The sequence below is a fragment of the Acanthochromis polyacanthus genome, chromosome 9 (genome assembly GCF_021347895.1).
Source record: "Acanthochromis polyacanthus isolate Apoly-LR-REF ecotype Palm Island chromosome 9, KAUST_Apoly_ChrSc, whole genome shotgun sequence".
In the NCBI taxonomy this organism is placed as follows: domain Eukaryota; kingdom Metazoa; phylum Chordata; class Actinopteri; family Pomacentridae; genus Acanthochromis; species Acanthochromis polyacanthus.
In genome coordinates this window covers 12298366-12316213 of record NC_067121.1, presented here as the reverse complement: position 1 = coordinate 12316213, position 17848 = coordinate 12298366, and the positions used below count along the sequence as shown (strand labels likewise).

At 37.0% G+C, this 17848-nt stretch overlaps 1 protein-coding gene across 1 annotated transcript in view; it reads right to left on the bottom strand.

The window, feature by feature from the left end:
* LOC110967259 (zinc finger protein GLIS1-like) overlaps window positions 1-17848 on the bottom strand; it is a 101249-nt gene that overhangs the window by 9806 nt on the left and 73595 nt on the right. The window contains exons 4-6 of the mRNA XM_022216810.2: window positions 7329-7442; window positions 4644-4770; window positions 685-841 (exon numbers count right to left, since the gene is read on the bottom strand). Coding sequence (XP_022072502.1) covers window positions 685-841; window positions 4644-4770; window positions 7329-7442 — 398 coding nt within the window. The remainder of the gene's footprint in view (window positions 1-684; window positions 842-4643; window positions 4771-7328; window positions 7443-17848) is intronic.

The window sequence follows — 17848 nt, the reverse complement described above, 5'->3', positions numbered from 1 at the left end:
AGACATTCAGAAGTTTTGGGAAGAATCCTGGAAAACGAACTGCTTTGTAAGAACAGATACTGTGAAACTCTGGTCAGTTAGTTTTCGCCATTTTTCTTTTTTGTAGAAAATAGCTTTTGATAGAAACTGCCAAATGAAATCCCATTCAGCTCCATTGCATTGGGTTGGCAGCAGAAATCCCAGCAGCAAATAATTCCAAACCTTGCCAGACACCACTTGGGGTAAGTGGGGAGAAAATGTTTTTTCTTTATTTTTTTGATTTGGATGAACTGACCATTTTAAGTTTACCTCTGGGCACATCATTAAAGATCATTTAAGCGCACTGCTTCCCAAAGGATAAAAACAACCTCATGTTGAAATGCGTGACATGGAAGAAATGAGAAAAATATTTAATGACATTTTTTGTTTTCATGAAAAGAACATATTCATTATGGTGCAACATGGCAAAACCCTTGGACAGAAATTTGAGATGAGAACGACTAGCATAAAACCTCCCTGTAGTTTAACTGCTGTTGCTGTTGTTGCCTGTGAGCAAGGCAGTTAATATTTATTAGCCAGTTGTGAAATCTGGTCAGTGTCCAGGGGGTGATTATTTCCTGTTAATTTTCCCTGCATGAATTAATAAATACGTGTTTTTTGGGACGCAACATATTTAACTTCAACTTGTTCTGCTCTTACACTCACCCATCCATCATGCTCTCTGGGCTTGTTAACGAAGATATTGGACTGTTGGCATCAAAGTTTCCCTCCAGGCCTGGATACCTGGAGCAGCTGTCTGCTGATGGAGGCAGAAACTCTGAATTCCCCCTGTTGTGGGTGGCGCTGCTGTTTGAGTACACACCTGAAAGGCAGCCACATGTGGTGTTAGTGATTTACCATATGTAGGCTTGCAGGTAGTCCCTAAAAAATGTGTGACTGTGGAATTAGGTGCTGCAAAAGTTGACTTAGCTTAGCAACGGTTACAATGGAGCAAAAGCTTAAAAAGTATTCATATCCACAAAAACTTTGGAAAATGCTACTGTGACATATTTCACTTCCATGCCAACTACACACTGTTGCTAGCAAAGTTAGCTACAATTAGCTATAGTTAAAATTGAAAAATATCAATCCAGCTGAGAAAAACTATAAATTTTTCAACAGAAACCATAGGATGTGTTACTGGAACATATTTCACTCCTCACTGACTGTCCTCCTTCACTCTTTCAACTTCAGAAACTGCTACTGCAACACACTTGCTAACTGTCCTCATCCTCATTTTCTTCCAAACACTAATGTTTTTAACAGAAATGACAAAATATGGTTAAAGTACACTGCTAAATTTTGTAGCTAGTACAGTCAGTTTAGAATAGCTACAATTTCAATGGGGCAAGCTTTGACAAAGGCATTGGATTTTCCACAGAAGCCTCTGAAACTGGTCCTGTAACATACACTATATTGCCAAAAGTATTATAAGAAAGTGGAAGTGTGTGGGAATGACAGCAATTCTGCCACCAAGTGGTTGGCCTCGTAAACTGACGGAGTGGGATCAGCGGATGCTGAGGCGCGTAGTGCCGAGAGGTCGCCAACTTTCTGCAGAGTCAATCGCTACAGACCTTCAAACTTAATGAGGCTTTCAGATTAGCTCAAGAACAGTGCACAGAGAGCTTCATGGAATGGGTTTCCATGACCGAGCAGCTGCATGCAAGCCATACATACATACATCACCAAGTGCAATGCAAAGCGTCAGATGCAGTGGTGTAAAGCACGCCGCCACTGGACACTAGAGCAGTGGAAACGCGTTCTCTGGAGTGACCAATTGCACTTCTCCATCTGGCAATCTGATGGACGAGTCTGGGTTTGGCGGTTGCCAGGAGAACGATAGTGCATTGTGACAAGTGTAAAGTTTGGTGGAGGGGTGAATTATGGTGTGGGCTTGTTTTTCAGGAGCTGGGCTTGGCCCCTTAGTTCCAGTGAAAGGAACTCTGAATGCTTCAGCATACCAAGACATTTTGGACAATTCCATGCTCCCAACTTTGTGGGAACAGTTTGGAGCTGGCCCCTTCCTCTTCCAACATGACTGTGCATCAGTGCACAAAGCAAGGTCCAAAAAAACATGGATGACAGAGTCTGGTGTGGATGAACCTGAGTGGCCTGCACAGAGTCCTGACGTCAACCCAATAGAACACCTTTGGGATGAATTAGAGCGGAGACTGAGAGCCAGGCCTTCTCGTCCAACATCAGTGTGTGACCTCACAAATGCGCTTCTGGAAGAATGGTCAAAGATTCCCATAAAAACACAGCCTTATTGATATTGATACCGAACCCTATGGATTGGGAATGGGATGTCACGTACGTTCATAAGCGAGTCAAGGCAGGTGAGCGAATACTTTTGGCAATATAGTGTATTTGACTTGTACACTGATTGTCTACTGACTTAGTTTATCCCAAACACCAATTTTTTCACCAAAATAAGGATAAATACAAGGCTACATTTTGTTGCTAGCACAGTTAGCGTACATTAACAATCGTGAAAATGGAGCAACAGCTTGGAGAAACTGTCCAATAGTACATTAAAACTTCAGAAACTGCTGCTGCAAGATATTCCACTAATACACTGACTGTCTTTAGGTTTAATTTTTCCCAAATACTATTTTTTTCCACCAAGGTATGATTAAAGACAAAGCCACAATTTGCTGTTAGCATATTTTGCTTAAATTAGCAAGAGTTAAAATGACTAAACAATAATTCCTTTAAAAATATATAAAACTGTCAAAAGACATTTTGTAAACCCTACTGGAATATATTTAACTTCTTAACTTATTGTAATTACTCACATTTGTTTCAAGTTCCAAGGTTTTCAAGAAAAAAGGCTAAACATAAGCCACACTTTGTTGCTTGCACAGTTAGCATTGATTAGTAACAGTTACAATGAGGTTACAGCAACCAAGGTCTGAAAAAATATCAATTTGTCTTAAAAAATCTCCAGAAAAACTACTGCAGCATATTCCACTTCTACACTAGCTATCCTTATGTTCTTTTTGCTACAGTCTCTTAAGGCTTTTAACAAAACATGGCTAAATACAATGCTATGCTTTGTTGTTAGCACAATCAGCGTAACAGTGATTGATTGCATACATGCTTGCAATCAACATTAGCAAGCTAGAGATCAATAGTAGAGATAAATTATTTTCATGATAATTTTATCTAGAAAACACCTTCTCAAGTAAATAATTTATTTTTTTACTATAAAATATAATAATACAGTTACAACTGTCTTTTTCTGAACAACAATTACAAAAGATATTTATCCCCTTTGGAAAATTCAAAAATCAATGTACATTTTTAAAAAAACAGCAAATCATTAAAAAAAAAGAAATTGAGCTTTTTATTGAGAAAGAAAATATTGCAGATTATTACAATAAAATTTTCTGTTGAGCAACTAATTGTTCTAGCGCAAATGGAAATCAAGTATTGAGACTTTTGACAAAACTACCGTTAAAGAGGCTAACTGCACTAGCAAAAAACAGAAGATATAGTTAGTAGTATTTTAACACATTTTGTAGGAAATTTGAGTATTTTAGATACAGTGAACATACAATTGAACTGAGGAGAAGTAGGAAATAATGTAATAAAGATGTGAGGAATTAATACTTTTATTTCTGAAACTGTTCTGTGTCCCCAAGTGATCATTCAAACTCAACTGCTTTGTTCCTGTATAAAATCATATGGCTCGACCTTATGTTTAGATTGGCCTGAGATAAAAAACTAAATCTTTTTTCTTTATTTAGTTATGTAAATTTCTAATATTTAATTTTCATCTTTACAGGAAAGCACTTTTGGTCATCTGTTGTGCTGTGTAAATAAAGGTGTCTCCACTGAAAAAGCAGCAAGCGTCAAACTTTTCATAGTTTCTTTTGAAGTCTGCAGAGTGTTTAATACAAAAACAGTGTTTCTGTGCTGTTCATTTAAAGCTGCAACCCATGTACAAACATGCCATCAGTTTGGCTTTCAGCACTCTGAGCCAAGCACAGTTGATGGTAATAGCATATGTCACCAGATATCCAGAATACATATCATAATGCAGCTATATAACAGAAAGTAATTAAGGCTCTACCATTTCTGATAAAGAAAAAGTCCTCTTGGGATATTTTCAAAATTAAACACTGAGATGCTTGTTTCACCCTGAATAAATATAGCTCTTAGTGTGCCGTTTGAGGCTTTTCCCTTAAAGTCTTCTGGGTAAAACTGCAAGTAGTCTGAAGTAATAGACATAGACAGTTCTCCTGGACACTCTCTGCTCTCCGTTGCCAACAGAGCCTCAGTGTACCTGACAGCTTTTTGATCCCGGTTCAGCCATTGAAAGGGAAAGAAAAAGAACTTGGCTGGAAAACTGGTTTGGAGAAGCCGAAGGACGGGCGGGGTGAGGGCCAACTTGCCCACAGTCAGTACCCGGTAATTGGACAAGGTAAACATTGGCATGATGAGCTATCATCGCAGGAATGAGTGAGGAGGGAGAGGAAAAAGGAGCAAATGAGGCCATAGGAGAAAATGAAAGAGACAGCTTAATGGCCCAGGTGCTCGGGCAATTACCCTTTTCTTTGTTTTTAGCCGTTTCCAGAAAGGTGTCGGTGGTAAACTTTCTGCTACCGTTTCATTGTACATACCTGTGAAATTATCTAAGGCCGGCAAAGGTGAGCTGTTTTCTTGGTGTGAGGAGGCCGAGCTGTGGAGATGCTGCCTCGCCAGACAATCACTCAAAATGTCAGATTCCAGCAGCGTAGGGGCCTGAACCTGCCAATAAGACGAAATGCAGATGTTCATATGGATACAGCTGATAAATGGTATAGCTAATGTTCATGAAGGGATGAGAGTAATTATGTCAAAGCTGCAGCTTAGTTGTCTTGACTGTTCTATGGTGTTGGGCAACGCTACTCCCATGGAGCCTAATTTTAAAAGGATTGACTTCTCTTTTGATTACATACTGTAGATCAATTGAAAACACAGTGAGTTTTTCTGCAGGCCATTTTTCTGCTGTTCATTTCTGAAAGATCCAGATGCCTGGATCTCATTTGCAATCCAACTTCTTTAGGTACAAAATCCAGAAATCCTGTTTGGCAATCTCATTCCAAAAAAAGGTTCTAACAAAGTTAAGTCAAAACAATTTACTTTATTATCCAGCATTAACAGACCATCCCCCAGGACTTTCCACAACAATTCATGCACAGCTCCAGGACTCCAGAAGAAGCTTGTGAAGGACACCCAGAAACCACAAAAAGAGCTACAGATAATCACCGAGAAACATTCGCCTAAACCAGTGTTTATGAAGACAGCAACTTCAATGGCTGTGACATATCAGCTCGAAGAAATGCCGAGGAGCTTATAAAGTGGGTGTTTAATGTTTCAAAGTCCTATTGAGCCCCACAGGGTTTACTGCAGCTCGGGGCGTGTCAGCCATGTCACAACTGACTAGCACACGTGGTTCTGTTTAAAGCAAACAAGGCATGGGAATACACACAATGCCTCAGTGTCACTCACGGTCCATAGAAAACAAACTAGGCCCAGATAACGTAGAACAATAGACTCCCTATTCTGACTTCCAGGCAGTGTAATACTTTGTTTTGTTGTATTTCATCCTACCGAATCATAAACACGCTGCTGATGCTCTCCATCTCCGCTCAGAAACAAGACCTGCAGGACGACCATTGACCGCTTCTCTATTTGAAAACCATATAAAATACCAGTTCACTGTTAAATAAACCTTTCTGAGCCTTGAAGTTAAAAAGGAACAAATTGCACAGACATCTCACTTCACTGTAAACTGGATGGAAAACATCAAAATGCAACAGAACAGGAGAGAAATTTGCTTTTTTATATAGTTACCGTTGATTTTCTTCTCAGGACCTCATGAAAAAACCTGAGAAATCCCTCTTCAAGAAACTCAAAGTTAACAGATTTTTGCACTCTTCATATGTTGCTCATGGAGTCACATTTATGTGGTTATTGACAATTTGTTTCCGCACCTCCGTAAATAACGTTTTTTTTGTTATTCTGTTCATTTGTACATTAAATATTTGATTTTGTGAAGTTAATACTCACATTGTGATACTTTTAAGGTGCAAATATGAAGAGTTTGGTTTGGCATAAAAAATTAAGTTCCCATATCAAAACTTAAGTTAAAGAATTAGTTTTGACTGAATTTGAGGAAAAAAAGTTGAGTGAATTTAAAATATTAATCAGAATTAACAGTCATTACAGACATTTGCTTCTCTTTATAATAGTTTTTTGGTTTAAAAATCATCTTCTTGTCAGTTGACATGAAGAACTTGAAGCTTTGTACCGAAAATCGGTACAAACAATAAGATGCGAGGCTGATCCCAATGACTGTTAAATTACGAGTAGACTGAATCTGATATGAGCTTTCATCATGGTTTGTATTGTTTTCATTAGTTTAAGAAGAAACAACTGTGACTTCTTGTGTTAAAGGCAGGCAGCAGGTTTGCATCATGAATGGTGGCGAAGCCAGCCAGTTTCTACGGGAGCGTCCAGGCTGAGAGCATTACTCACTTTGGGGTGGCACAGAAACTCAGATCTCATTGGGTTTTTATTTGTTTTTTCTTATATGAAGCAAATCGCTGTGGGCCAAATAGTTGGTTTTTGATCATTTGCGTTTAACATTGGCTCATGCAGGCAATGCGATGTAGATAAACACTGTGAGGATTCATATTTAACAAGTTTTATGAGAGCGTGAATTAATTTTTATAAGAAAAATAAGAAAAGTTGTCCTTTGTTTTACCATATAAATTCTTTATATTACAATTTAAATACCTTTAGTATATAATTCCAGTTCTGTGTGTGCTTGGGTCGTCCTCTTACAAATTTCATTATTTCTTCAAAGCACTAAACATCTCTGGAAAGTTTAAGTTCTGAAATGCAGGAATATGCTGATGATGTTTCTCTCTAAATCTCTCAGTTCAGAAGTGGTCTGAAAATATTTGGTGAAATTACTGCTCACATTGCAATACTTTTTGGAGGGCAAATACACTAAAAAAAGAGAAATGTTGGACCAACTTATATAAATTCCTTCAATTGGTAGTACACAATTTCATATTTAGTTAGAAAATAATATAAATACCATTGTTTTAAGTTAGATGCAATTAAATCATTTAAAAAAATTGCAAAACAATCTTAAAAAGCGGCCTTAAACTGGTTTTAAAATGCATCTGCTATGTTTTATTTAGAAAAATGTCTTCTAATCTCTCTACAACGTAGTTCAACCACATCTTATGGTGTTTTAAAGACACAAGGATGGTTCATTGTTCGATATGTGAGAATCTAGCTGCTGTCGGTACCTTGACCTCTCTGTCCTGAAGGCCTTTGGCTGAGTGAGCTTTGACGTGTTTTCTTAATGAACTGGGATCGGTGTATCGCTTGGTGCATCCGGGGATCTGACAGGCATACGGCTTCTGTAAAACGAACCAGAAAAAAAGGAGAAGTGAGTGAAGTTGAACAGACAGAAGACAAAGCTGTGAAAAAATAGACAATGAATGCTAAAAACAAACTTCTTTGTACTTTCTCTCTTATGTAAACGAGTAAAAGTAAATTTGAGGTGTGTTGGAGATTACTTTCCACGTAATTACTCTTATTCTACTGAAAGATTGAAACTAAAAACAGGCTTTTACATAACAAATATGCAACAAAACAGCAAAATAAACCCATAGTTGTGGAAATATGGTTTATAAACTGGTACAGACTAAACCCTGCCTTGTATACACTGGAAGAAATATTCCAAAATCCTGTATATGTTTCATGTAATCTTCCTGACTAAGGATTTTGTAAAACGTTCACCACACGACATGACAATTTTACGGTCACTGTGGAGACGTCAAACATGAAAAAAAACTGTTTACAAATAAGTTTGGTTGAGTCACATTCACATCTCACACATAAACATTCAGGATACATGTTGTAAATGCGGTTACTTATTATGACAAGTGCATTAACAGAGAAAAGGAGGGACATGCAGCTATGTCAACATTTTACATAATGTGCTCCTCAGCTGAGAATCAAGTGTATTTACCTTTCATCTGCAAGCTTCAAGAGAGGAAGAGATAGAAGAGTTCAGCAATACATCAGTGAATTTATGAGATAAACTGTTAATGATCTACCTGCACTCTTTTTATAAACAAAACAGCACTAATTCTTAGAGGAAAGCTCCTTTTTCAGCAATATTTTGCACAGATGTAACAGATTACGGACAAATTATTTGCTGTTTATGAGGTAAATCAGGCCGCTGTCAATGGTGTCATTCCAAAAAATGATAAAACTAGAATAAAAATCAAAGAAGTGTGCTTTAAAATGTACAAAGTTTGACTTAAAAGAATTCATTCGTTTGACTGTATTTCACAATTTGATCTGTACTGCACAATTAAATAAGTAAATGAACTCATTTCCATGGATCTGATTCTTCACAGATGTTTTTTTTCCTCTTTTTCATTGCTGAGCATTTAGCAGTTGGAGTCAATTAGGATTTCATGAAAACACATGTATACTATTTATTTGTGGGTTTATGAACTGAGATCTGAGCACTGCGAGTCAAAAATTATGATCTACATATGTGCAGTAAAAAACAATGCAACAGGTTCAAACATAGTATTTTGTCGAAAATCTAAGAAATATACTGTAAAAAACAACTAACATGTTGTTTAGTAAATTAAAGGCATTCAAATGTGTGTTGTGTTTTCCTTGCTTCCCCACCCCTCCCTCTTCTCCCATCCCTCCCCCTTGCCCTCCTCTGTCCCTCTCAACCCACCCAGCCAGCAGGCAGATGGGCCCCCCTATATAGAGCCGGGTTCTGCTCAAGGTTTCTTCCCTGTTAAAAGGGTGTTTTCCTTGCCACTGTCGCCTTTGGGCTTGCTCTGGGGGTCAGGCATATGGGTTCTGTAAAGCGTCTTGAGACGATTTGACTGTAATTGACGCTATATAAATAAAATTGAATTGAATTGAAAAATTGAACTGAAAAAACTTGGAGAATTCAGTTTCAGTCGTGTATCAGATTTTTAAAAAGCTATAAAGTATTTTTTAATTATTATTATTATTAATAATAATAATAATAATAATTATTATTATTATAATAATATATATTATGTATATTTTGAGAGGAATATGCATGTAGAGAAATAAAAACAAACTAGTTTTGTAAATTGGGTAGAAACAAAGTTAATCAACAAATGTATTTAAATAGGTGTTATTATAGTAATGATCGTGTAAGTGTAAGTGTTATTTGTTAATTTTCTACTTGTTGTTTTTCTATTTCACTGTTCTGCAATTCTGTACAGACCAACAAAAATACATTCCAACATAAATCTGGCATTAGAGTTACAACTGCTTTACAGCGTTGGCAAAAATTGTGCAATTTCTTAGTGTTTCGAAACTATCTCAGAAAAATATTCCCTCAGAGACCAACTCAGGTCTCCCTGAGTCAAAAGAGATGCACTTAAACCGAAATGCTGTCTTTCTAATCTTAAATTCAGAGTAGAAGCATGCCATGTTTTTTGACAGGAATCGTTGCATTTTCCTGTTTTCTGTTTACCATTAGACAAATAAGAACGTCTTTTATGCTTGAGTAAATTAAACTATGATCTTTTATGTATGGCAAAATTATACAAATAGAGCACTGTCTGAGACTCAGACACACCTTCATGACTTCAAGATGTCACAGCTGAAATGTTGAAAAGCTGGATTGCAGGAACCAACTAGTGTTACTTGGATTTTTAAATGATTCAACTGGAAAGAACACACATACACTTCCTTCAGGTTTTCTTCCACAACTATAAACACATAAACTCTGAACTGACAAAGTATAGCTAGAGGACTACAAAAGGAGCACAATGCATTACAACCACCTCAGGTGTGAAAACACGCAAATCAGCTCCATCAACAAAAAAATTGCAAAACATCTCATTTACATCCAATATCCAATAACTATACTACAGACTGAGATCAAAATGGTCACATTTTTGACCATTATTTGAGAGAGTCTGAGTTCTAATTTCAAGTGGTCGCATTGTGCGAGTGCATGATGGTCAATAAAGCTGTATTAGTGTCACTGCAAGCAGCTACTGTGTCAACCACAGTTGTGGAAAGTAGTACTCCTATAACTTCGGTGTATGCACTCTTAAAAATGCACTGTTCTCATGAAACGTGCACCCACATGAGATGCTCATAGAAGAGAAGCTGTAGCATTTACCGGGTTTGATTGATTTATTTTCAGATCGATATAGATTATTTGTAATCAAGCAGAACAGTGACCAATATTTGGGACTGATATATATTCATCAAGGATCCAGACTACTTTTTTGAGAGTTGAAATTTCAACTGGAGCTGCACAGTAACTCTGAGGGTAGAACTGTCGCCTCACAGCTAGAAGATCCCCGGTGCATGTCCCGGCCTGGAATCTTTCTGCATGGAATTTTCATGTTTTCCCTGTGCATGTGTGGGTTTTCTCCGGGTACTCCAGCGTCCTCCCATAGCTACTTTAATAACTTTGGTGGCTCTGTCAGTCTGTCCCTGCCTGGTGTGTAAAACAAGCTGTCTAGTTGATCTGTGTTAAAACGATAAAGTGATCTATAGCTGATTATTTAAATAGAAAATGAAGGAAGAGGAGGTGGACAAACTGCCATCTGAGATCAGAGGCCAGGTGGAGGCAGGAAGATACTGAACCACTGAAGGAAAAAAATCAATCAGTTCACTTACACTGAAGTAGGGCTGCCAGATTAAATTAACATTAATCACAACGATTTCAGCTTTGCACCATTACAGGAACACTATCTACTGTGGTATTTGCTCCTAAAATGTGGTATTCTCATGAAATTCACTTACAAGTGCTGCTTACAGAAAAAAAAAGCATGTAGAAAAAAAAATCACTCAGTTTCATCTGCAGCAAATCTGACCTTAGAACACCCTACTTTACTTTTCAAGGTAAGTTTTGGTCACACATCTATCTGAGTACTGTAGCCACCAAGCAGCAGCTACAGCCTGCAATGTGAGGCACTTAGGGAACATTGGTAATTTGTAGCGACTATTGATAAGAAAATGTTCAGCAAGTGATGTGTCTTGCCTGAGACAAGATGGGAGGTGCGACCAAATGAGAAAGTTGGTCTGGAGCCTTGAATATAGACCAACACGACTCTTTTCAAAGAGGCTATGATGACGAACGGCTGCAAACATGTACACAAATACATGTAAACGACCTAATTAAACTTCAGGAATGTTTTCTGAAAAATAGACAATTACAAGACAATATAAGGAGAGCTTTACAAATCATTGAACAGATTAATAATAGAAAAATACCCTCAGTTATCCTCAGTCTTGATGCCGAAAAGGCCTTTGATTCGGTTCAGTGGAACTTTCTTTATCTAGTAATGAAAAGATTCGGGTTTTGTACAGAATTTATAAATTGTATCCAAATGCTTTATTCATCCCCTACTGCCAGAATAAAAGTGAACGGAGGTCTTTCCAACCCTATACAACTGCAACGTGGGTGCAGACAGGGTTGCCCTGGGAGCCCTAACTTATTTAATTTATTTATAGAACCGTTAGCTCAAGCAATAAGGCAGGAGCCTGCACTAAAAGGCATTCAAATAGCTGAAAATGAATATAAAGTATGCCTGTACGCGGATGATGTGCTAATCACAATCACAGACCCTGATGCTGGTTTACCAATACTGATGACAATGCCAGAAACGTACGGTTCATATTCTGGTTATAGTCTTAATATCCAAAAAACTCAGGTCATGACATTCAACTTTTATCCCGGACAGGAATTAGCATCTAAATACAACTTCAACTGGCAGTCTGATCAAATAAAATATTTAGGTGTCTATCTACCCAAAGACTTAACTCAAATCTATGATAAGAATTATATTCGTTTAAATAAAGAAATAATTAGTGACCTTGACCGCTGGAGCCTGCTCCCCCTTGACTTTGGCAACAGAATACAGGCAATCAAGATGAACATCCTTCCTAAATTACTATACTTTTTCTTATCATTGCCAGTGCCGATCCCTGAGAAACAGTTTAGAGAATGAAATAAACACATCTCAAGGTTCATTTGGCTGAAAAAGAGACCAAGAGTTAAATACTCTACTCTGCAGTTGCCGAAGGAGAGAGGGGGGCAGGCCCTGCCTTCTTTACAAGATTACTACATATCAGCTCAACTGAGACCCCTGGTCTGTTTATGTGACCCATCTTATTTTGCAAAACGGAAATGTATTGAAAGCTCTTTGTCTGGTGTACCAATTCAGTCTAAACTTGGTACCCTCGAATATGAAACTTTTATAACAAATAGTCAATGGACTAACCTGGCATTGAAAACCTGGAAGTCGGTGATTAGAAAATGTGATCTCCAGGAGGAAGTTAAACTTCTTAGATGGCCAGCATATGACCCTGACTTCTTACCTGCTTCACATGATGCCAGATTCAAACAGTGGTCATTATATGGCCTCAGTGCAGTCTATACAATGTTTGAGAAGTCAAATCTAATGTCATTCAGCACCTTATGTAAGAGATATAACTTGGAGAACCAAGACTTTTTTAGATACTTACAGCTCCGCGATTTTATTACTAAAAAGATCCAAAGCAGTAAAATTCAAAAACTTTCCCTATTGGTTAATACCTTTGCTAATGCATACAAATCAGTAAGTCTTAAAGGTCTCATTAGTAAACTTTATCGTAGTCTAATGACACTTAAAGCAGACTCAACAATTTATATAAAACAAAAATGGGAAAAAGAATTGAATATGACAATAACTGAAGAAATGTGGTTAAAAGCTTGGGAAGTTCAATTTTCATCTACCAACTCCGGCACCTGGAGGGACTTCTGCTGGAAATCAGTTATTCGCTTTTTCATTACACCAAGACAAAAATCTAAATTTAGCGAGGTCCCCCCACACTGTTGGAGAGAATGCGGGGAAACAACGGCAGACTATGGACACATACACACGTGGACAAAATTGTTGGTACCCCTCAGTTAAAGAAGGAAAAACCCACAATTCTCACTGAAATCACTTGAAACTCACAAAAGTAACAATAAATAAAAATTTATTGAAAATTAAATAATCAAAAACAGCCATCACTTTTGAATTGTTGATTAACATAATTATTTAAAAAAACAAACTAATGAAACAGGCCTGGACAAAAATGATGGTACCTCTATAAAAGATTGAAAAGTATTTGACCAGAGTGACATGATTAACTCAGGTGTGTCATTTAATTGACATCACAGGTGTTTCCAAACTCATAATCAGTCAGTCTGCCTATTTAAAGGGAGACAAGTAGTCACCCTGCTGTTTGGTGAAAAGGTGTGTACCACACTGAACATGGACAACAGAAAGCGAAGGAGAGAATTGTCCCAGGACATCCGAAAAAAAATTATAGACAAACATCTTAAAGGTAAAGGCTATAAGACCATCTCTAAACAGCTTGAAGTTCCTGTGACAACAGTGGCTCATATTATTCAGAAGTTCAAGACCCACGGGACAGTAGCCAACCTCCCTGGACGTGGCCGCAAGAGGAAAATTGATGACAAATTGAAGAGACGGATCGTTGGAATTGTATCCAAAGAGCCCAGAGCAACCTCCAAAGAAATTAAAGGTGAACTCCAAGGCCAAGGTACATCAGTGTCAGATCGCACCATTCGTCGTTGTTTGAGCCAAAGTGGACTTCATGGGAGACGACCAAGGAGGACACCACTGCTGAAAAAAACTCATAAAAAAGCCAGACTGGAATTTGCAAAAATGCATGTTGACAAGCCACAAAGCTTCTGGGAGAATGTCCTTTGGACAGATGAGACCAAACTGGAGCTTTTTGGTAAGGCGCATCAACTCTGTGTTCATAGACTCAAAAACCAAGCATACGAAGAAAAGAACACTGTCCCTACGGTGAAACATGGAGGAGGCTCAGTAATGTTTTGGGGCTGCTTTGCTGCATCTGCCACAGGGTGTCTTGAAAGTGTGCAAGGTACGATGAAATCTGAAGACTATCAAGGCATTCTGGAGAGAAATGTGCTGCCTAGTGTCAGAAAGCTTGGTCTCAGTCGCAGGTCATGGGTCTTCCAACAGGACAACGATCCAAAACACACAGCCAAAAACACCCAAGAATGGCTGAGAGAAAAGCGTTGGACTATTCTAAAGTGGCCTTCTATGAGCCCAGATCTAAATCCCATTGAACATATGTGGAAGGAGCTGAAACATGCCATTTGGAGAAGACACCCATCAAACCTGAGACAACTGGAGCTGTTTGCTCATGAGGAGTGGGCCAAAATACCTGTTGACAGCTGCAGAACGCTCATTGACAAATACAGAAATCGTTTAATTGCAGTGATTGCCTCAAAAGGTTGTGCAACAAAATATTAAGTTATGGGTACCATCATTTTTGTCCAGCCCTATTTCATTAGTTTGTTTTTTTAAATAATTATGTTAATCAACAATTCAAAAGTAATGGCTGATTTTGATTATTTAATTTTCAATCAATTTTTATTTATTGTTACTTTTGTGAGTTTCAAGTGATTTCAGTGAGAATTGTGGGTTTTTCCTTCTTTAACTGAGGGGTACCAACAATTTTGTCCACGTGTGTATTTTGGTCTTGTTCACTCATCCAGCCTTTTTGGTTGGATGTAACTAACATTATTTCTAAAACACTTGGCTTTAATATAAGCTGTTCCTTCTCCACGTTATATCTCGGGTGCTTTTCAAAGGATTTAACAGCAGATGATGCCTATCTCTTGAAAATTTTTATGGTATCAGCGAAAAAGGCTATAACAAAGTGTTGGCTACAGAAGCAGCGTCCTACTGTAAACCTTTTTATATCCATTGTAGAACAGATAAAATTGATAGAACGTATGACCCACACACTTCGGCTCCAGGAGGAGCTAGGCAAAAGACGTTGGAAAAAATGGCTGGATTTTTCATATTGTGGCAGTATTATTTGATGTACATCATCTTTTGGTTTTCTTTTTCTTTTATTTGAAATGTTTTCTTAGTTGTGACCACCCCGTGACCTTTTTATTTTTTTTCATTTGACTGTTTGTTCTTCATGTTTGAAAATTTTTAATAAATAAAAAGTTAAAAAAAAACAAACTTCAAGAATATAAAGATCACAAAGGGCACTGAACTATCCACAAATACACAAATGGATGCAATCTTTTGGAAGGTTTAGCAATGCAAGATGGCAAACTGTAAAATGTGGCGACACTTTGTCCACTATTCTTGTGATATCTGCTTCTACTTCTACCAACAATTTCTACTTGGTAGGACTGAACAGACTGGGTAAATGATCTCATCACGATTTTTTATTAGAATTGTTTGAAATCGATTGACACTCTCATCCAACCAGTAGAGGTAGACAGCTGCCTTTCCTGAGCCTGGTTCTGTTGGAGCTTTTTTCCTCTTCTATATTCTAGGGATTTTTTTGTTCCTTCCCACTATCGCTCATTGGAAATCTTTGGATTGTTGAATTTTCTGTTCTCTGTAACTCGTAAGGTCTGGACCTTACTATGCTAAGTGCTTTAAGATGACGTGTTGTGAACCTGGGCAACATAAATAAAATTTAATTGAATTAAGCATTAACACATAATAATAATAACAATAATGAGTTTGTATGTACAACACATTGAGAAAATAAACTGCTCTATGATAAAACAAATCAGACAAATAATGAAAACAGCTACCTAAGATCCCAAACATGTGATATGAACAGGATAAAAGAAAAAAAAACAAGATCAAGCACCAAAACCATGTAATTAAGTTTAGGTAAAAAGCATAGTTTGGTTAAATGTAAGTGTTTACATTCTTATTTTTAGCTCTGGACCCTGCACAAGTATACAGACAAGTTTTAACGTTGACATATTAATTAAATTATATTCGTCCAATTTTTTATACTTCTACCAATATTTTGCATTTACTGTTCCTCCAGTGTTTTAAGTGTTTTTATTTTTGATGCTTTTCCATTTGAAGGGTTACTGCTCCATCTAATATGCAATTGGCTAGATAGAAATTAGTAAAAATAAAAAGATGTTTCCTTCAAAGAGTAACTGAAAAAGCAGTTTAATTGTAAAGGAACTTAATTTTTTGGGACAGGGCTGTTTACTCCTTAATTAACAGCAAATAAGCCTGCAGTGCTCCACAACAGAACTCATTCTGCATTTATTGTTCTGTTGAGTAATTTGTCAGCAACATTATTGTCATTAAATGTAAACTAGATAACTAATTTAGCCAAAACATGGTTGTTAAAACTTTAAAAAGTCCAAAAACAAGCTAAATTTTCAGGTTATTTAAGACAGAATTATTACTTTAATTCATAAAAGACATTACTGTATGAGACTGACCTCATTTTGGGGGAAAAGTCCCTTAACATGTAATATTAGTAACACAACACAAGCTGTTTAATTGTACTTGAGTAAAGTTTCTTGCTCAGCAGTTATTTACGTTCAGATAGTCATCCAATGGGCCTCTGTGATGGCGCCAGCCGTGTCCAAGTCCTGATTTGTGACGCAACTGTGAAGCCGCCATTAGCCAGCGTGAAACCACAAGAAGGAGAAAAAAACTTTCTCTTCGTGGTGTAATAACAGCGCAGAGCGACGCGCAGCTCCGTCCCATCCATGTAACAAGAGATGTGATTTGCTGGATTATGGCTAAATCCTCATCGCTTGTCAGCAGGGGTAAAAATAACTGCGGGCTGCAGAATAAATCCACAGCAGGTATGTAGTTTCACCATCCAGACGGTGTATCAGGCAGCTATGCAGCCCTTTAATCACAGCTCAGTTCATGTGTGTTTAGTGCTAAAAAAAACACACCAAATATTCTGTATCATAGAAAAAGAACTGGAGCAATAATGATAGTTCTGTATATATAAACCACAATTTTTTATCCTCTGCACCTTTTATTCCATTTAAACTTCGTATATTTATTGTAACAGTTTTACACAGACATAAACAGCTCTACATAAGAACATTTTTCTCAAGTATTACATCTTATTTTGAGATAACTACACATTTTCTGCTACTTTATACCTTTATTCTACTACACTTCAGAAGAAAATACTGCACTTTTTGCTCCTCTTAATGTATTTTACAGATGCAAATACTTGCTCTAACTTACTTTTCTGCACAAACAAACATTGTTTTAAGTTTATAAACCATCTACAACTCTAACTTTTCAAGAGATTCAAACACTTTATTGTCATATTTAGCAATAACAGATATCAGTGCAATTAGATACTTAGTTGTTATATGTCTCTAAGTACTGTTGGGGCTAATCTAGTCATTCAGACACACTCACATCTACTTATACATACTAAAGTAACAAATATTAATGTACAAGAACAGGGCAAAAAGGTTTAGACAAAAAAAATTTAAAAAAACATAGTGTGCATAATTTATGGTGCAGAAAAAGTTTAAACTGAGGTAGATGTATTAAAAATACAAATTAAAGCGCAAAAAGACGAAACTATAAAAAAAAGTATGTGTAATGTTTGTTGGTACTAAGAAAATGCTGCTTAGGTGCTAGAAATCACTGACAATAAACAATTTAAGATCAGTAATCTTTAATAGTTTGTTCTAAATGCACCAAAGTAAAGTACACACATCATGTAAATACTGTAATTATGTTCCTTTATTGAACCATGTTGCTAAATTCATGTACACTCACTTTGCACCTTTTGTACTTTGATGTCAACACAATGTTTTACTTTTATTCGCTTCTCAACATATTCTACCTTTAAAGCTGCTGTCCGGAGTTTCCGTTTGTTTTCAATTTATGTATCATTTTTAACAAAGCTTAAATGTGTTAGTCTAGTTCGATACTATAATATAAAG